General features: G+C 43.7%; 1 protein-coding gene across 2 annotated transcripts in view; it reads left to right on the top strand.

Moving 5' to 3' along the window:
* The window catches only part of LOC137356064 (tyrosine-protein kinase receptor TYRO3-like), a 55,346-nt gene extending 35,814 nt beyond the window's left edge, over nucleotides 1-19,532 (top strand). For both annotated transcript variants that reach the window (XM_068021825.1, XM_068021824.1), the window contains 7 exons: nucleotides 993-1,073; nucleotides 2,237-2,329; nucleotides 4,911-5,032; nucleotides 6,533-6,642; nucleotides 10,803-10,962; nucleotides 12,196-12,332; nucleotides 14,137-19,532. In XM_068021825.1, the coding sequence (XP_067877926.1) occupies nucleotides 993-1,073; nucleotides 2,237-2,329; nucleotides 4,911-5,032; nucleotides 6,533-6,642; nucleotides 10,803-10,962; nucleotides 12,196-12,332; nucleotides 14,137-14,422 (989 nt within the window). In that variant the 3' untranslated portion in view covers nucleotides 14,423-19,532. The remainder of the gene's footprint in view (nucleotides 1-992; nucleotides 1,074-2,236; nucleotides 2,330-4,910; nucleotides 5,033-6,532; nucleotides 6,643-10,802; nucleotides 10,963-12,195; nucleotides 12,333-14,136) is intronic.
* The last annotated feature ends 1,314 nt before the right edge of the window (nucleotides 19,533-20,846 follow it).

Below are 20,846 nucleotides of genomic sequence, written 5' to 3'. Positions count from 1 at the left end.
AGCATAAATGTGGTGATGGCCCAATGAGTAAGTTTTGTATCTTTGCTGTGCTTAGATATATAAGGGTCCTTATATAAAGATTCCTGTTCTTGAAATGCTAGCTGGGCCTGGATAGAGTGGAGGTGAAGGGCCTATTTACCTTAGTAGAGAGGTCAGTGACTGGGGGCCATAGATTTAAAGTGATTGATAGAAAAATTAGAGGGTAGTTGAGGAAAAATCTTTTCACCCAGAGGGTGGTGGGGGTCTGGAACTCATTGCCTGAAAGGGTAGTTGAGGCAGAAACCCTCAACTCATTCAAAAGGAGCAAAAGGAGTCTGGATATGCACCTCAAGTACCGTAATCTGCAGGGCTACAGACCAAACGCTGGAAGATGGGATTACAATGGGTGGATCGTTTTTCAGCCGGCACAGACACGATGGGCCAAGTGGCCTCTTTCTGTGCTGTAAACTTTCTATGATTCTATGATTCTGACGTCCATTCATTGCCTTCTTTCTTGCTTCATGGGCTTCACCTGTGTGTCTTTCATTCATCCTATGATTTCTTTTTCCTCCCGTTCCTTCCTGCTGGCACTGACTTTTGCCAGGCTACAGCTTGTCAGGCGCCAATATCCTTCCATGATCTCTCCGTCTGAGCCTCCATCAATTGCAGGGGTCTCCACAGCCAAGCCTGATTCTGTCCCTACCTGACCAGTGCATTTGTAGCTGAAGTTACTGGGAAATAATCAAGTGCAGGAACTCTGTTTCTTCCCCCCCACCTCTGCCTCTCCACTCCCTATCCAACAAATGACTATATAGCCTTCAAGCACAGTCTCACCTGACATTGACTACTTTTGCATAGCCCATCCAGGTGTGTATGGCTCAGTACCATGCCAAGCAGAGCTATCAGCAGTGGCCAACAAACTTTCACAATTGAATTCAGTGAGTGAGGTATCTAATGTTTGCTGGAACAGTATTGGTGGACTGACATCACTGTCTCTTATCCCTGATATTTAGGAGAGTTTGGCTCAGTGTACCAGGGAACACTTGCACAAACCAATGGCTTTGTCCAGAACGTTGCTGTTAAGACAATGAAACGTAAGTTTGAACTCTGTGGAGTCAGATCTTAATGAATTGAGACAGTTTTAATTTTAAAAAATGTAGTGGGATTAAGATAACAACAGATTTAAAATATTTGGTCATAAAAACTTTGAACCATAGGACATTTGGTCTGTTGGGGTTCTATACATGGGAGTGAATTAAAAAAGATTTGATCCATTAGAATTGATAGAATATGAAAAATAGAAAATGATTTGGATTCTATGCAATGGCAGTGAATGGGAAGGAATTTGTCCATTAGGATTCTATACAATGGAAGTGAATGGGAAGGGGTTTGGTCCATTAGGATTCTGTACAGTGCGAGTGAATAGGAAGGGGTTTGGTGATGGGAGCAATTTGAGCTGAGGGTTTAAGAATATCACACAAGAAATGTATCACATATAAATGTAGTTGGTTAGGGTGGGATATTTTTTCTAATAGTGTACTGTACTAAGACAAAAAATTCTCTCGTTCCAATATTGCTGCTTCTTTTGTCATAATACTGCTGTATACATTACACAAGCATACTGTTCTAATTCTAATTCTAATTCTAAAATACTGTTTGGTTGAGGAATTAATTGTACGTATCTCGGAAGAGTGCTGAAGGAGTTGTTTATTGATGGTGCTTTTTTTTATTTCTTCACTTTCCTTTCCTTTACTCTGCTCCTGAAGATGTTGCCTGTTGCTTTGGTATGATCCCTTAGGTACAGGCAGCTCTCCAGTACCTCACCCAAGTGGTCATTCATCACTGGGCAGTGAGGGTTGGCAGGGTATTCAGCCAAAGAAGACATTGCAACGAAGTCCAGTCCTGTCCTCACCCAACTTTACAAGCAGAAATTAATGGATAGCAATCTGGCTTATTCTTCCTCTCCCCTACCCAGAGGAGCCAAGGCAATTTGGCACCTAAGACGCCACCAGGCTAAGATCAGCTAATTCAGCATTGGCTGGGAATGGAAATGGAAACGTTCTTGGTCCTATGTGACTCATAATCACATTGGGTAGTACATTTTCCAACAGAGCCACTGGGGTACTAAATTACTGATAACAATGCTCATGTACCAACCTGGCCCAACAGTGGCTCAGGACCACAAATTGTACTGGGACATCCATTACTATGTATCTATCACAGGCTTACACAGGTTTAAAACCTCTTTGCCTTCTAGAGGGATTTGATTCAAAACCAGAGCTGGAGTCATTCCTGAGGGAAGCAGAATTGATGCAAGGCTTCGACCATCCAAACGTCCTCGGACTTATAGGTATGAAACTGGAGTTTTTCGATTGCGTGTGCTTTCATTTGCAAAGCTGAGATAATCCTGCCTCCTAATAACATCCCTCTGCCTTATTTTGCTGGTGAGCAAGAAGGGGAGGCGGAACGGCACTGAATCCCAGTTCAGGCAACAGTTGGGAAGGGCCTGAATTGAGGCCCAGAGCCACATAAATCAGCAAACCTACCACAGTCACAGGTGAGAGATGGACCAGAGATGACCCATAGGCCATACATTGAGTAGAATTGTTCCACCAGATAGGATACTTTTACACACAAATTCCTTTGCTTGTCTGGCTGGATGAATAACTTGTGTAGAAATTACTCCTGTTATGAAAGTACTTCCATTTTTTAATATTTTATGAGGACTCATGTTTTAAAATTGTGGAAATCGATTCCTTTGAAGGACTGAAGAGATTACATAGATGCTGGATTTTGTTTTTTTTAAAAAAGGTCACTGGAAGGACTTGAGCTTTCTGTTTAAAACAACTCTTACTGGATGTCACATGTTTTAAGCTAAATAAACATCAGCAGCCTGGGTGATTGGGGGAGTTGTTTACAGAGACGTGACATGTCAAGATTTATGGTGGTCAAGAGTTGATTTTGTTTTGGATTGTTTTGAGTCAGTTGGGGGTCAGCCTGCTAAGAGAGAAGACACTAGTTCATCCTTTCTCCACCTCTCTGAGAAACCCTGAGAATCCAGTGTGTGATAGCTGAGACCCCTGATGCCAAATTTCTCCTGGAAAGCCTGCCAGACTAAGCCCCAACGTAACCTGAAGAGAACTGCTCCAAGAAGATCCCAGTGACTGCCATCTACGCGTATTTGGATGCCAGAATAAAGGGACAACTGATATCATTCAATGGTGTCTTCCTTCAAGAATTAACAAGTATTTGGCCCCAAAGTTTTTTTGTCTTTTTTTGTAAAGAGATCTCAGCAGAGAAAACCTTTTTATTTTTTCTTTAACTGGTGTGTGTGTGTGTGTTGGGCTAAATTAGCAGGGAACTTTCATATTTCAATCTGTGTGTTAATGCTTTGCATCTTTACTGAATACTCTTGCTTTAAAATAAATTGATAATTTTGTTGTTATTAAAGAATCCTGGTTGGTGGATTTTATTATGAAATAAAAATAGAGCATATAATTGGCCATATCGGTAACTGGGTAAACATTTAAATATATGTTGTGACCTGTGGAACTACAGAAAGACAGTACACTCCTCCTGCCTCGATCGTAACACTCCCTCTACATTTAAATATAAAGTGTCTTTTTTTAAATTCTTGTGATATGGGCGTCACTAACAAGGCCTGAATTTTATTGCCTATTCCTAGTTGCCCTTGAAAAGATGCTAGGGTGTCTTCTTGAAGTGCTGTAGTCTGTGTGGTGAAGATACTGCCACGTTGCTGTTAGGTAGGGAGTTCCACTACTTTGACCCGGTGATGATGAAGGATGTGTCCTAGTCGGGATGGGGTGTGTATGACTTGAAGGTGATGGTGTTCCCTTGCATCTGCTGCCCTTGACCTTCTACCTGGCCACGGGTTTGGGAGGTGCTGCCATAGAACCCTATTTTTGGTCTCGAATGAAAACATCTTCTCTACATCTATCATATTTCAACACATTGACAATATGTAGAGAAGGAACAGTGCGTAAGATAGGATATTTGAAGTTTAAGATGAGAGGAAAGTTGTAATTGAAGATTAGAGAAAAAGAGGTTGGTGGTTAGAGGTGAGATAGGATCACTAGCTTTCCCTTGTCTACTAACATGGGAGAGGTGTTCAAGATGCAGAGGCAAGATTCAAATCTTAGGCAGAATTTTTATAGACTGAGTGTGTAGGTGTGTGTGAAGCTGAGAAAGAAAAAGAAAAATATTTTGTGATTTTAGAATCTTAGAATGGTTCAGCAGGGAAGGCGTCCATTTGGCACCCAATGTGCCTGTACCAAATCTATAAAAGAGCTAAACATTAGCCCTACTTCCCTGCCCCCTCCCCATAGCCTTGCAACATTTTCCCTCTTAAGATCTATCCAATTCCCTTTTGAAAATTAGTATGAATCTGCCTACGGCATCCTTTCAGACAATTAAATTCTAGATCATTTTAACACGTTGCATTCAAAAAATTCTCTTCATCTTGAATCGGGTTCTTTTGCCAAGTACCTTAAATCTGAGTCCCAATCCTACTGCCAGTGAAAGCAGTTTCTCCTTGTTTACTCTAATCAAAACCGTTCATGATTAAATCTCTACTTAAACTTCTCTGCTCTAAGGATAACAATCCCAGCTTCTCCAGTGTCTCCATGTAATTGAAGTCTTTCAATACTGGTACCATTCTAATAAATCTCCTCTGGACTCTTTCTAAAGCCTTAATGTTCTTCTTAAAGTGTGATGCCCAGAATTGGACACAATACTCCAGCTGGGGCCAAACCAGTGATTTATGAAGGTTTACCAAAACTTCCTTGCTTTTGTACTCTATGCCTCCGTTTATAAAGCCAGGGATTTCCCACTCCTGCTGGGAATGCTTGGTGGTTACTGGCTGATATTGGTGTTTGGAGATAGATCGGTTATTTCTGTTGTTATTTCTGTAGGGGTATCGTTCGAAGTTTGCTCTGACGAACAAGTACCAATGCCAATGGTCATCCTCCCCTTCATGCCACATGGAGACCTCCGCAGCTTCCTCCTCAACTCAAAGCACAGAAACAATGCCGTAGTAAGCATATATTAATCGTGTTAATCCATTGGAACTCGTATTAATAGCGCAGGGGGACACTGCTCCCCATTACGTTACCCATGGCTTACTACTCCATGTGCTTCCAGGCCCCGTCTGACTGCAGGGTGTAAGCGATCTGCTGTTTTCTCACTGTTTCTTGCTGAAAAAGAAGAATGTTGCTAGGAAACAGGGTTATCCCAGCTACCATATAGTGCAGGGCCCATATTACAATAGAACTACTGCACCTGTAATTCTTTTTTCTCTCTTCCTGTGGTAAAATGCCCAGTTTCCAACAACATTGTCTTGCATTTGTATAGCACTTTTAACTTAGTAAAACGTCCCAAGTTGCTTCAAAGGAAACCATGTGAAACAAACTTTGACATTGAGCCACATAAGGAGATATTGGGGCAGGTGACCAAAAGCTTGATCAAAGAGGTAGGTTTCAAGGAGCACCTTAAAGGAGCAAAGAGAGGTGGAGAGGTTGTGAGAGGGTACTCCTGAGCTTAGGGCCCAGGCAGCTGAAGGTCCATAGTGACATTATTGCTATGAGGAGTTCAGTGTATGAAGGGATTGCAGACATAGATCTGCACTCCACAGTCACCATTTCAAAATATCATTGGCTGTGGATCACTTTGGTTTGTACAAAGGACGTGAAAGGTGCTATATAAATGCAAGATTTTGCTTCAGTTACTCTGACCCTGCTCTTTTAGATATGTCTTCCCAAAGCTACTCATCCCACTTACTCTCATTCATGAAGTCCCTTCAATAATCTATCCCTTCGATGGTGCATTTAGTCCCCTCCTTTAATCTTTCACATCTCCTGCTCATCATATGCACAGCTCTGAGATATCTTTCTAAAGGAGTGATGCTATGTGAATACAAGTTAAAATGGGTTAGTGATCATTGTGCAGGGCGAGTATAGAAATTGAATGGAATTGGTAAACCTCTATACAGTCAAAGGAAAAGAAAGTCTTGCATTTATATTCTTGCATTTATATTCTTTCACAACGTCAGGACATCCCAAAGAGCTTTACATCCAATTACTTTGAAATGTAGTCACTGTTGTGATGGAGGAAACACAGCAGCCAATTTGCACCCAGCAAGGTCCCACAAACAGCAATGTAATAATGATGAGATTATCTATTTTGGTGATATTGGTTGAGGGATAAATATTGATCAGGACACCAGCTCTTCTTCAAATAGTGCCATTGGATCTTTTACGTTCACTTGAGGAGGCAGATAGAAACTTGGCTTAACAGTTCAACTGAAAGACGGCACCTCCAACAGTGTAGCATGCCCACAGTACTGCACTGGGAGCATTGGCCTGGATTTGAGCTCAAGTTCCTGGAGTGGCACCTGAACCCATAACTTTCTGACTCAAAGGTGAGAGGGTGCTGCCAACTGAGCTACAGCTGATATTAAATAATGCAGGGAGATGGCCAGTTATTGGAAGCAGTTATATGTATTTGATATTAAGGCCATATCTTTCTCTTTTCTTAGCAAGTACCTCTGCAGATCTTTCTGAAGTTCATGATTGACATTGCCTCTGGGATGGAGTATCTGAGTAACCAAGGCTTCCTACACAGAGACCTGGCAGCTCGGAACTGCATGTGAGTAATGTTCAGCGAGGAGGTAGCTTGAGTTATCATACAGGATTTGTGAATAGTTCCTCTGGTGGCCCAGTATGAACTTTGAACAAGTATTTCACAGTATATGACACAAAATGCATCCCAAGAATAGCAGAAAATCAAGAGGCAAAAAGGAGGGAGGAACTTAAAACAATCACCATCACTAGAGAAAACTAATGGGACTAAAGGTTGACAAGCCTCCTGGACCTGATGGCCTGCTTCCTAGGGTCTTAAAAGAAATGGCTGCAAAGATAGTGGATGCATTGGTTGTAATCTTCCAAAAATTTCCTAGATTCTGGAAAGGTCCCAGTGGATTGGAAAACCACAAATGTAACACCTCTATTCAAGAAAGGTGGGGGGGGGGGGGCAACAGAAAGTAGGAAACTATAGGCCAGTTAGCCTAACATCTGTCATTGGGAAAATGCTAGAATCCATTATTAAGGAAGTAATAGCAGAACATTTAGAGAATCATAATGCAATTAGGTAGAGTCAACATGGTTTTATGAAAGGGAAATGGTATTTGACAAATTTATGAGAGTTCTTTGAGTAGGTAACAAGCAGGCTGAATAAAGGGGAACCAGTAGATGTAGTGTATTTGGATTTCCAAAAGGCATTCGATAAGGTGCCACATAAAAGGTTACTACACAAGATAAGAGCTCATGGCGTTGAGGGTAATGTATTGGCATGGGTAGAGGATTGGCTACTTAACAGGAAATAGAGAATCGGGATAAATGGAGCATTTTCAGTTTGGCAAACTATAACTAGTGGAATGCCACAGGGATCAGTGCTGGGGCATCAACTATTTATAATCTATATTAATGACCTGGATGAAGGAACTGAGTGTATTGTAGCCAAATTTGCAGACAATACAAAAATAGGTAGGAAACAAACTGTGAGGAGAACACAAAGTGTTTGCAAAGTAATATAGAAAGGTTAAGTGATTGGGCAAAAGTTTGGTAGACGGAATATAATGTGGAAAAATGCGAGGTTGTCCACTTTGGCAGGAAGAATAGAAAAGCAGAATATTATTTACATGGAGAGAGACTGTGAATGCTACTGGGTGTCCTTGTACAAGAATCACAAAATGTTAGCATACAGGTACATAAGTAATTAGGAAGGCAAATGGAATGTTGACATTTATTGCAATGGAGATGAAGTATAAAAGTAAGGAAGTCTTACTACAACTGTGCAGGGCATTGATGAAACCGCACCTAGAGTACTGCACACAGTTTTGGTCTCCTTAATTAAGGAGGGATATACTTGCATTGGAGGCAGTTCAGAGAAGGTTCACTAGGCTGATTCCTGGGATGAAGGGTTTGTCTTATGAGGAAAGGTTGAGCAGGTTGGGCCTATACTTACTGAAGTTTAGAAGAATGAGGTGATCTTACTGAAACATATAAGATTCTGAGGGGGCTTGACAGGGTAGATGGGGGAATCTAGACATGGGGGTGCACTTTCAAAATAAGAAGTCTCCCTTTTAAGATGGAGATGAGGAGGAATTTCTTCTCTCAGAGGGTCAGTAATCTTTGTAATTTTCTTCCCCAGAGAACAGTGGGGGCTGGGTCATTGAGTATATTTAAGGCTGAGTTAGACAGATTTTCGATCTACAAGGGAGTAAAGGGTTATGGGGAGGGCAGGCAAGAAAGTGGGGTTAAAGCCACAATCAGATCAGCCATGCTCTTATTGAATGGCAGAGAAGGCTCGAGAGGCTGAATGGTCTACCCCTGTTCCGATTTCTTATGTTCTTATGTAGTTAGTTATTGCGTTACCCAAGGTAGAACTAAGCTATAAAGACCATGACAGCCCTTCATTCTATTCTTGTTCTGTGCTGAATCAACTGGTCATAGTAAAGACACTGATAGAAGAACTAAAGTGGTCTCAGCACATGAATTGGGTCAGGAAAGGGAAAAAGAATCCCAAGGGTTTCTGCTTTAGTTCACTATCCAGTGACTCCTATTGGAAAGTGTGTGGATGTTGGGTGAACACAGGGTCAGGCCAAACAGGATACAGAGTAAAGCTCAGTCTACACTGCCCCACCAAATATTCCCAGGACAGGTACAGCACAGGTTAGATATGGAGTAAAGCTCCCTCTACACTGTCCCATCAAACACTCCCAGCCAAGTATAGCACGACTTAGATACAGAGTAAAGTTCCTTTGAATCTGCTCAAACAGCAGCCTTAGACAAGTATATGGGTACCCGCATGGGTCCTAGTTATGCCTGTCTTTTTGTGGGAAATGTCGAGCATTCTTTGTTCCAGTCCTACTCAGACCCCCTCCCCCAACTCTTTTTCTGGTACATTGATGACTGTATCGGTGCCGTTTCCTGCTCCCGCCCCGAACTGGAAAACTTTATCAACTTTGCTTCCAATTTCCACCCTTCTCTCGCCTTTACATGATCCATCTCTGACACTTCCCTTCCCCTCCTCGACTTCTCTGTCTCCATCTCTGGGGATAGGTTGTCCACTAATATCCATTATAAGCCCACCGACTCCCACAGCTACCTCGACTACACTTCTTCACATCCTACCTCCCGTAAGGACTCCATTCCATTCTCCCAGTTTCTCCTTCTCCGACGCATCTGCTCTGATGATGCTACCTTCCATGACGGTGCTTCTGATATGACCTCCTTTTTCCTCAACCGAGGATTTCCCCCCACTGTGGTTGACAGGGCCTTCAACCATGTCCGACCCATTCCCCGCACCTCTACCCTCACCCCTTCCCCTCCCTCCCAGAACCGTGACAGGGTTCCCCTTGTCCTCACTTTTCACCCCACCAGCCTCCATATCCAAAGGATCATCCTCCGCCATTTCCGCCACCTCCAGCGTGATGCCACTACCAGTCGCATCTTCCCCTCCCTTCCCCTATCAGCATTCCGAAGGGATCGTTCCCTCCGCGACACCCTGGTCCACTCTTCCATTACCCCGACCACCTCGTCCCCATCCCAGGGCACCTTCCCCTGCAATCGCAGGAGGTGTAATACCTGCCCATTTACCTCCTCTCTCCTCACTATCCCAGGCCCCAAACACTCCTTTCAGGTGAAGCAGCGATTTACTTTTACTTCTTTCAATGTAGTATACTGTATTCGCTGCTCACAGTGTGGTCTCTTCTACATTGGGGAGACCAAGCGCAGACTGGGTGACCGCTTTGCGGACATCTCCACTCAGTCCGCAAGCAGGACCCTGAGCTTCCGGTTGCTTGCCATTTCAACACTCCCCCCTGCCCTCATGCTCACATTTCTGTCCTGGGATTACTGCAGTGTTCCAGTGAACATCAACGCAAGCTCGAGGAACAGCATCTCATTTACTGATTAGGCACACTACAGCCTGCCGGACTGGACATTGAGTTCAATCATTTCAGAGCATGACAGCCCCCCATTTTACTTTCATTTTTAGTTATTTTTTCTTCCCTTTTTTTTATTTTCCATTCTTTTTTTACATTTTTTACAATTTTTTTTTTGCATTTATTTCATTTCATCTTAGTTTGTTGTTTGCTTACCCACTGTTTTTTTCAGGTTTGCACTTGCTGCTGTTCAATATTCAGTGTATTTACACCTAATCTGTACTAATGCTTTGTCTTTCAACACACCATGAACATATTGTTTGCCTTTGCTCCGTGACCTTTTGGTCAGCTATGTGGCCTGGTCCAATCTAGACCTCCTTTGTTATCTCTTGCCCCACCCCCACCTCACTTGCTTATAACCTGTGACTTTTCTAATATTTGTCAGTTCCGATGAAGGGTCACTGACCCAAAAAGTTAAATCTGCTTCTCTTTCCACAGATGCTGCCAGACCTGCTGAGTGGCTCCAGCATTTCTTGTTTTTATTTCAGATTTCCAGCATCCGCAGTATTTTGCTTTTATTATAGCCTTAGACAAGTGCTTCCTGCACTGTCCCAGTGTGACATGTTTCTCATTTTTGCACCGACTATTCTGTGACCTTTCCGAGTGCAATTGCTTGTGCTGAATTAGGGCCGGTTTTGACTGCTGGGTTTGTACTCAGCAGGAACTAGACTGAGACTTTAATTGACCGAGATACTATAGAGAACAGAGAGCAGACTGGGTAGAGTTGGAGCTGGGAGGTGGTAACATTCTGACTGACTACATTAACGGACCCCTCTCTCTAACATCTATTCCTCCCATGCAGGTTGTGTGACAGTATGCGGGTGTGCGTTGCTGATTTTGGTTTGTCTAGAAAGATCTACACCAGTAATTACTATCGGCAGAAGGTGGTCTCAAAGGTGCCGGTGAAATGGATGGCAATTGAGAGCATGGCAGAGTTGATCTACACTACTAAAAGTGATGTGGTATGCAGTTTTTTCATATACTTTGCAGGCGAAAGCAACAGTGAAGAGAGACCAGGAGTCGCGCAAGGCACTTCCAGGAGTGAGAGGGAGTAAGCATTGCTTCTGATCCCATTCCTGCCTCTTGCTGCTCCAGGGTTGAAATAATTTTGCCAAGCTATGGGCACAAGGAAGAGCGGTGTGGAAGGGAAAGAGTGGCAGCAGGAACTGAAATAGTGGATATACTTTGGTGTGAACCCAATAAGCGTCATGAAATGGAGGAAGTCACAGCCAAATCCCGTCCAGTCTTCTCTTCACCAGGTGTCTCAAATCAGACACTTTCCAATACAGTCACTGGATAGTGATCAAGAATAGAAACCCTGACTGACTTGTTTCTGTTCCTTAGTCCATGGAGTCTGTGAGCCATTATAGCACCTCTGGTACCACCCTGCGAGAGAACACCAAACTCCACACATACCAGGGAATGAACCACCAACCTCCTATGATCTGTATGTCTTCATGTGCGTTTCCATTTTCAGTCATAGTGGGAGGGATTGGGTGCTAATCTCTATCCTTTTTGTCGATAACCTTGAATAGTGAATGATTGTCATACAGAAATTGGTAACAACTTGCATTTATATAGTACCTTTAAGGTAGTAAAACATCCCAAGGTGCTTCACAGGAGTGTAAATCAAAAAAAAATTGACACCGAACCACATAATATATTAGGGCAGATGACTAGCTGCTTGGTCAAAGAGGTATATTTTAAGAAGCGTCTTAAAGGAAGAGAGGTAGAGCCTCAGAGATTATTCGGGAGAGAATTCCAGAGCTTAGATGACTGAAGGTGCAGCTGCCAATGGTGGGGCAAAGGAAATCAGGGATACATAAGAGGGCACAACGGGAGAAATGTAGAGTTCTCAGAGGGCTAAAGGGCCAGAAAAGGATACAGAATTAGAAACGTGGGCGGTCATGGAGGGATTTGAATGTATGAATGATAATTTTATATTTGATGCATTCTCGAACTGGAAGCCAATGTGGGTCAGTGAGCACAGGAATGATGGGTGAACAGGACTTGGGGCGAGTTTGGATAAGGAGGGAGCAGAGATTCAGATGAGTTGAAGTTGAGGGTGGGAGGACAGCCAGGAGAACTTTGGATTGGTCGAGTCTGAAGGCCACTCCAATGATGGACTACAAAGGCATTAAAGCCAGAAATGAGCAAGGCCACCTCTTTAACCTGCATCTCCTCCCTGTTCCCAGTGGTCCTTCGGAGTGACGATGTGGGAGATTGTGACTCGGGGGAGGACGCCGTATCCCGGCTTACAGAATCATGAGATTTACGACTTCCTACACCGGGGGAACCGGCTGAAGCAACCGTCTGATTGTCTCGACAAACTGTGAGTGCCAAGATCTCTCCTTCCCCAATTCATCATGATTCCCTGCTCTGAATCATAAAAGCAACAAAGGATGATACCAGGGATGAAGGCGTTCGGTTAAGCAAAGAGACTACAGAAACTGTGGTTGTTCACCGTAGAGCAGAGAAGGTTAAGGGGAGATTTAATAGAGGCGTTCAAAATTTGATACAGTAAATAAAGAGGAACTGGTTTAATATCTCTTCCAAAAGACAGCATCTCTGACTGTGCAGAATTCCTTCAGTACTGCACTGGAGAATCAGCCTAGATTATCTGCACAAAGTCCTGGAAGGAGGGATTCAGAGATTAGAGGCTACCAACTGAGCCCAGCTGGCCCACAGGAATGTAAGAATGTGCAGATGATTGGCCTTTGCAGCCTGTCTCAAAATGTGTGCTAGCTTTGCCTAGTAGTAGCACTTTTGAAACCCACTCTAGAATGTACTTATAGAATCTAGGCTAACACTTGAGTGAAGCACTGAGGGAGTGCTGCACAGTTGGAGGTGTCATCTTTCAGATGTGACGTTAAGTCTTTGAGGTGGACGTTAAAGATCCCATGTCATTAACTGAAGATCAAGAGTTTTTCTGGCGTCCTGTCCTCAAACAACACCATGAATATACAGATTGACCAGTGATCAATCTGATGGCTGTTTGTGGTAAGTTGTTGTATGCAGACATGTACATAGGAGGAGGCCATTCAGCCCCTTCAGCCTGTTCTACCATTCAATTAAATCATAGCTGATCTGTATCTCAACTCCATTTACCTACCTACCTTGGATTCAGATCCCTAATACCCTTACCCAATGTTCATCTCAGTTTTAACATTTTCAATTGAATTCCAGCCTCAAGAGCTTTTTGTCGGAATGAGTTCCAAATTTACACCACCCTTTATGTGAAGAAGTGCTTTGGTAGGAAGAATAAAAAGGCAGATTATCATTTAGATGGAGAAAGACTACAAAATACTCCAGTACAGAGGGATCTGTGTGTTCTTGTACATGAAACACAAAATGTTAGCATGCAGGTGCAGCAAGTAATTAGGAAGGCAAACGGAATTTTGGCCTTTATTGCTAGGGTGTTAGAGGTTAAAAATAGGAAAGTCTTACTACAACTGTACAGGGTGTTGGTGAGGCCGCACCTGGAGTACTGCGTACAGTTTTGGTCCCTGTATTTAAGGTAGGATGTACTAGCATTGGAAGCAGTTCAGAAAAGGTTCACTAGGCTGATTCCTGGGATGAAGGGGTTGCTTATCAAGAACGGCTAAACAGAAGAATGAGAGGTGATCTTATTGAAACATATAAGATTCTAAGGGGGTTTGACAGGGTAGATGTTGAGAATACGTTTCCACTGGTAGGGGAATCTCAAACTAGGGGACATAGTTACAGAATAAGGGGTCACACATTTAAAACTGAGATGTGAAGAAATTTCTTCTCTCAGAGGGTGGTGAATCTCTGGAATTCTCTACCTCAGAGAGTTGTGAAGGCTAGGTCACTAAATGTATTTAAGGAGGAGAGAGATAGATTTTTGAAATCTCAGGGAGTCACGGGTTAAGCAGAGCAGGCTCGAAAGAAGAGTTGAGGCCTGGGACCGATCAGCCATGATCTTATTGTATGGCAGGGCAGGCTTGAGGGGCTGAATGGCCTCCTCCTGCTCCTATTTCTTATGTTCTTATGTTCCTGACATTAGGGGTAATAAAAGTCACTGCACGCCAATGGAAGTATGGTAGACACTACTGGCTTCAGGGTGCTGGTTGCATTGAGTGCCCTCTTGGCTGATTACTGTCTTCTCTTCCCAGGTACCATGTCATGTTCAGCTGCTGGTTCCTGAACCCAGAGCAGCGGCCGACCTTCACCAAGCTCAGATCACAGCTCCAGGAGCTGCTCTCCACCTTGCCCATTCTCGAAGATCAGGGTGAGGTCTACTACATTAATACTGGGGCACAAGGAGCAGTGGCCAAAGCAATGGATGGGGAAGAGGACCAGGAAGATGGGATGGGGAATTTCTACGTAGTGGAGCTGGGTGATGAAATGGACACTGGCAGTGACTGTGAAAGGACTGTAGGACTTGGAGAGAAGGTTTGATCATCGGATGAGAACACAACGTTGAATAGATTGTGGAAGGCAATGACGAAGCGGCCTTGCCCCGTGTGTTCTTGAACAAATCTAACAAAACTTGATTTAATTATGTGAACCTTCAGTGCATCAATTGGACAAAATCACCTCACAATTACTTGTGTTACTTGTTCCCTGTGATGTCAATTCCTTTAAAGTTATGCACTAGGTATCAGAAAGACTGCTGACAGTGAAAGCGCAAGGAGAGATAACTATGAGCACCATATCTGAATGGGCGCGAACTCTCCTGATATATTCAGCCACTCGCCTGCATGACCAGCCAGGCTGTCTGAAGACGGATGCTTGTACTTGACAAAGCAGGAAGCAGTGCCTCAGTGAGTTTGCACTATGTGGCTTCCACCTTTATATACATGGCAGCTTTTCTTCTCTCCTCAGTGATCCATTCAGCAACAAGGCAGTACTTAGTTTGTAAACACATTTTAAGCTCCACTATCCCTTGTTTAAAAAGAGAGGAAGGGATAATCTGAGCAATGAAAGGCTAGTTAGCTTAACTTCGGTTGTGGGCAAATTTTTGGAATCAATTCTGAGCGACAGTATAAACCTTAATTTAGACAGGCTTACATTAATCAAAGAAAGTCAGCATGGATATGCTAAGGGAAGGTAATTTCTTAATTGAATTTTTTGAAGAAGTGACAAGTAGGGTTGATGAGGGCAGTGCAGCGGATGTGGTCTACATGGATTTTAGCAGTAAAAGCCCTTGGAGGTCAAAGGAAAGAGAGGCAAATTAGATCCAAAATAGGCTTCATAGCAGGAAGCAAAGGATAATGGTTGACAGGTGTTTTTGCGACTGGAAGACTGTTACCAGTGGGGTCCCGCAGGGCTCAGTAGTTTACATTTATGATTTAGACTCAAATGATAAAGAAGATTGAAGATGATACAAAAATTGGCAATGTAGTTGACAGTGAGGATGAAAGTTTTAGACTGCAGGAGAATATGGATGGTCTGGTCAGTTGGGCAGAACAGTGGAAAATGGAATTCAATCTGGAGAACTGTGAGGTGATGCATTTTGGTGCAACAAGGCAAGGGAATAAACAATACATGGGAGAATACTGAGCAGTGTGGAGGAACAGAGGGTCCTTGGAATATATGTCCACAGATCCTTAAAGGTAGCAGGAGGAGGGTGATGAGGTGGTTAAGAAGGCATAGGGCATGCTTTCCTTTATTAGCTGAGGCACAGAATATAAGAACAGGGAGGTTATGTTAGAGCTGTATATAACACCAGTTAGACCACAGCTTGAATACTGTGTACAGTTCTGTCACCACGTTACAGGGAAGATGTGATTGCACTAGAGAGGGTGCAGAGGAGATTTAAGAGGATGTTGCCAGGACTGGAAAATTTTAGCTATAAGGAAAGATTGGATAGACTGGAGATGTTTTCCTTGTAACAGAGGAAGCTGAGGAATGATTTAATTGAGGTGTATAAAATTATGAGAGGCCTAGATAGAGTAAGTAGGGGTGACTTATTTACCTTAGCAGAAAGGGTCAAAAACTAGGGGGCATAGATTTAAAGTAATAGGTAGAAGAATTAGAGCCGAGTTTAGGAAACATTTTTTCACCCAGAGGGTGGTAGGGACCTGGAACTCACTGCCTGAAAGGGTGATAGAGGCAGAAACCCTTGCCACATTGAAGAAGTACTTGGGTGTCTACTTGAAGAGCCGTGACCTGCAGGACTATGGACCAACAGCAAGAAGATGGGATTAGGCTGGATAGCTCTTCGTCAACAGGCAGGGACATGATGGGCTGAATGGCCTCTTTCTGTGTCTTAAATTTTCTATGATTTCTATAATTTTTATGATCAGCTTTTCCGTTTCTGACTGGACTAGCCAACTGAAGCGGGAACGTGTACATGGCCTGTGGGAGGAGATTAATTGGGTGGGTAGAGTGCCTGATAGGGTAGGGTGTAAACCCGACAGCCAGACAAAAGCACGTTACAGCAGGAGTCATTGGACGGTGATCTGGAGCAAGATCCCTGGCTGCATTTACTCCTCTCCTGAGCTTGGAAAAACTGAGGCTAATTGAGGCTCCATTATTGTTGCTTGAGCCAAGATCGTCTAACTGAGCAGAGTCTGGGAGAGCTAAACTCAGCTGTCCTGCTGTGTATTTCTCTCTTCCTCTAATCCCATGCAAGTTTCCCTGGATGGGAAGGTAAACTGCTCCCAGGATTCTTGCCAAGGTGGTTACACAAATTACAGCTCAGGTGAGCTCTGGGGGGGAAAAAATACAAAAAGCAAAATACTGCAGCTGCTAGAAATGGCAACAGAAAATGCAAGAAACATTCAGCTGGCCAGGCAGCATTTGTGGATGGAGTGATTGTTTCCGGTTTATGGCCTTTCATTCAGTGATGTAAATGTGTCACTGTTATACTATATCAATGTCACTAAGTGGTGCTGTTGCAGTAGCAATGCACAGAGCCTGATCATAAAATCATTCAGCACAGAAAGAAGGCAATTGGCCCATCGAACCTGTGTTGGCTCTTTGAAAGAACTATCCATTTAGCCCCAAACCCCTGTTCTTTCCCCAGAGCCTGGAAAATTTTTCCTTTTCGAGTACATATCCACTTCCCTTTTGAAAATTACCACTGAATCTGCCTCTGACACCCTTTCAGGCAGCGCATTCCAGATCATAACAACTCCAATTGGCTGCAAAAAAAACAAAGGGCAGGATTTTCACAGCCCTAGCATGGCAGGCTGGGATGTTTCCCTGCAGTGGGACCAGCTACGAATCAACTTCCCACCGAACAGAAGCGGGCAGCCTGTTTGAATAATCGAAGGCCCTATTAAGGGCAATTTTTCTGGGCTGCCGGCATTTTGCCGGAGGCAGCGGACCCCCCTCCACCACATGGGGAGACTGTCAGCTTCATGAAGGCGGCCTCCCGGCGGCCATTGGAGCTGGAGGTTTTATGCACCAAAGACGGGGCCTTGGGCAGGGAAGGTCGCCCCTGCAGCCCCAATGGGCCATCTGGAGGGGCCAGCCTGCTTTGACCCTCATGATTTTTATTTTTATACTTCCCTCTCTGAGCCTCTTGATCCCCGAGCTGCCTCTGCTCTCCCAATGGGGCTGCTGAGGCTCTACATCCCACCCACTGTCCTTATTTGGACAGCGAGCCCGGAGGCGACCAATTAGGAGGCCCACCTGGGAAAATAGCTCAGCTGGTCCTGCTACCAGCAAGTGTGGGCTCAGGATCCCCATTTCATCCCAACGTTGTGATCCTGCAGCCCATGGTAAAATCCTGCCTCAATTCTCCTAATCCCACCTCTGATTCTTTTGCCAATTACCTTAATTCTGTGTCCTCTGGTTACTGACCCTCCAACTACTGGAAACATTTTCTCCTTACTTACTCTATCAAAACCACCATGGCAGCTGGGGAATTTAAATTTAGTTAATTAAATACATTTGGTATAAAAAGCTACTATCAGTAATGGTGTCCATGAAACTACCAGACTGTTGTTAAAAACCTAGGGAATGAAATCTGCCATCCTTAACCATTCTGGCCTACATGTGACTTCAGACCTACGGCGATGTGGTTGGCCTAAACTGCCTTCTGAAATGGCCTAGCAATCCACTCAGTTCTATCAAACTTCTGAAAAAGTCTAAAAGCTGTGTCTCTTGACAACGCCGATCAATGGCCTATGCAGATAGTGATGTTTCAGTCAACTGTGCATGTGGCAGTAGTGCACCACCTGGTGGTGGTGTTGTCAGCAAATGCGTCCTAATTTTAATGATGGTTGGTTGTTCTGTTGATTTTCTATGGAGCAGGTGCTGGAATACTCAGCACGGGTTTCCTTTTGTGTTCTCCCATCCTATGCATGCCTGCGCGTGGCTATCCTATGCAGGAAACTTGGCTGCATCTCGGTAGCACCAGCGGGTTCAGCTTTCAAATGAGCCTTCCTGTCCAGCCCTTGGCATTTCAAGCCCAGCTCTCCCCTGGCACTGCACAGCTAGCCAGATAATCATGCTGGGCTAGAGATTACTGTTGGTACTAATGGTGGACAGGTAGGTATTTACATATTAATATATAAATTACTTTAGATTATTTCAAAACAGAAATGCTGGAAATACTCAGCAGATCAGGCAGCAGCTGTGGAGAGGGAAACAAAGTAAATTTTTCAGGCTGATGAGCATCCATTGGAGCACAGTGGCCATGAGATTTCTTTACGTTCACCTGAGAGGGCAAGTCATCAACTCAAATATTATCAAATATCGTCTCTCAGATGAGACCTTAAATCAAGGACCCCGATTACCCTCTCAGGTGGATGTAAAAAAAAATCTCAAGGCACTATTTTGAAGAAGAGCAGGGGAGTTCCCTCTGGTGTCTTGGGGCCAAGATTTATCCTTCGACCAACATCGCTAAAAAAATTATTTGGTCATTAACACATTGCTGTTTGTGGGATCATGCTGTGCGTCAATTGCCTGCAATGTTTTCTACATTATAATAGTGATTATACTTGAAAGGCACTGGCTGTAAAGTGCTTTGGACCGAGGTCACAAAAAGTGTTATATAAATGCAAGTCTTTCTTTCTTTAAACATTGGTTCACTAATATCGCCAAGAGCAACTTCTAGCCTGTAATTTTATTATGTTAATTCTCAGAGGAGTATTAGTAATTACTCTTGATCTGTCAGGCCAAATGTTTGCCTGGTACTTCCTTAAAAATCTTTTGGTTGAGCCTTGCCCTTGTGGTTCCTGAGCACCCCCAGTGGCAGGTTCAGCGATGACACTGCAGGTCAAGCTAATGTGACCTAACAAAGTAAAACCAAATACTCCAGCTCTCATAAGAACAATTCTCCTTTGCAATCCCATCCAGTCTGACCTATCTATGTGTGTGCAGTCACAGGTGGGCAGCCCATAAGGGCTGTGGCGACCCACCTGGCCATCCCACCTGGAATTGTGCAGCCTACCAACCATCCAGAAGATTAAAATGCAGTAAAACTGGGTCTGGGTATAAGGAGAAATGGCGTATGACTTCATACAAAGGAGGAAGACAAGGGGTTACAGTGTTGGCTTGCTGATGTACCGTCCACAAAAAGTTACAGCCATTTATTCAATGTTTCTCATATTATGCAAACAATAAAGATATTACAAAAAACATCCTCTGATGATAACTGTCCATTTATACAGGCCATAATCTGTTATGTTATATCTGTTTGAGTAGAAAAATTTAAAGACTTTTCCCTTAACAACAGGAAGTGCTATATCAATGGCACTATTTTAAAGATGAGCAGGGAAGTTCTCCCTGGTGTCCTGGACCAGTATTTATCCCTACATCAAGAAAACACAGACAATCTGGTCATTATCACATTGCTCTTTGTGTGCAAATTGGCTGCGATGTTACCTACATTTCAACAGTGACTATACTTCAAAAAGTACTTAATTGGCTGTAAAGCAAATTGGGACATCCTGAGCTTCTGAAGGGCGCTGTAGAGATGCTTTGACTGTATCAATCTAATTGTCAACCTAGCAACTACCTCTGCAGAGACTAGGATGGAACCCTGGGACCTTCCTCGGCCTGTATAGGCTCAGTTCCACTCCAGGAACTGTGCCTTTTCCAAATTAACTACCAGAGAGGTCTTGAACATCTTTTTAAGCAACAGGCATGTTGTAGTTTATAACCAGCCTCTCAGTCAACACAATCCATTTAACAAACCAGTCGAGTAATAACAACTATGATTTCCTCTCGATAGACGACTGCAGTAATAGCCATCAGAATTAATAGTACACCAAGGAACATTACCCCAATGTTAAACATTCATTAGCTTCTGGTAGTTACTGTTTGTTGGCTTCAATCCAGATTCTCTCAACTGGAGCTGTCAGGTGCCATGACTGTAAGTCTTCACTTCAATTTCCCTCTGTGTGTATCACTGCATCAGAGGATGTATTTGTATATGCCCATCGGTACGTCTGTGCGAATGTACATGTGCGAGTGGTTGTACATACGAGTTTGTGTACAAGTATTGCAGGGAGACAGGAAGTAAAACTAATCTGATGTAAAACCAAATAAATTTATTGAGATCTGCTGAAGTTGCTCCCTCCTTTTCCTCCTATTGCTGGGGTACAGGCCACCCCCGGTTATTCTTGCAGGTACATAGAATTTACAGCACAGTAACAGGCCATGCGAGCCTCCTTCCACCCCTAGTTTACAGTCTAGATACTTGAAGGCGGGAAACGGGAGTCAGGACTGTTTTTGGGTCCCAAGCCCACACACCCCCCGTCCCCCCCCCGTCCCCCCACCTCACCTTTCTGGTGGGAAACTAATAAAGTCAAGATTTTCATGTGAGTGAGCCCTTAGTTGGCATGGAGACAGGTTTCCTGTCCAATTAAGGGCGGTAGACGGATCTCGAAGCTGGACACCTTCCAGCTTCAGAGAAGTGCCCAGC

Source organism: Heterodontus francisci, chromosome 44 (genome assembly GCF_036365525.1).
Source record: "Heterodontus francisci isolate sHetFra1 chromosome 44, sHetFra1.hap1, whole genome shotgun sequence".
Classification (NCBI taxonomy): domain Eukaryota; kingdom Metazoa; phylum Chordata; class Chondrichthyes; order Heterodontiformes; family Heterodontidae; genus Heterodontus; species Heterodontus francisci.
This window is presented reverse-complemented; position numbering and strand designations above follow the sequence as displayed.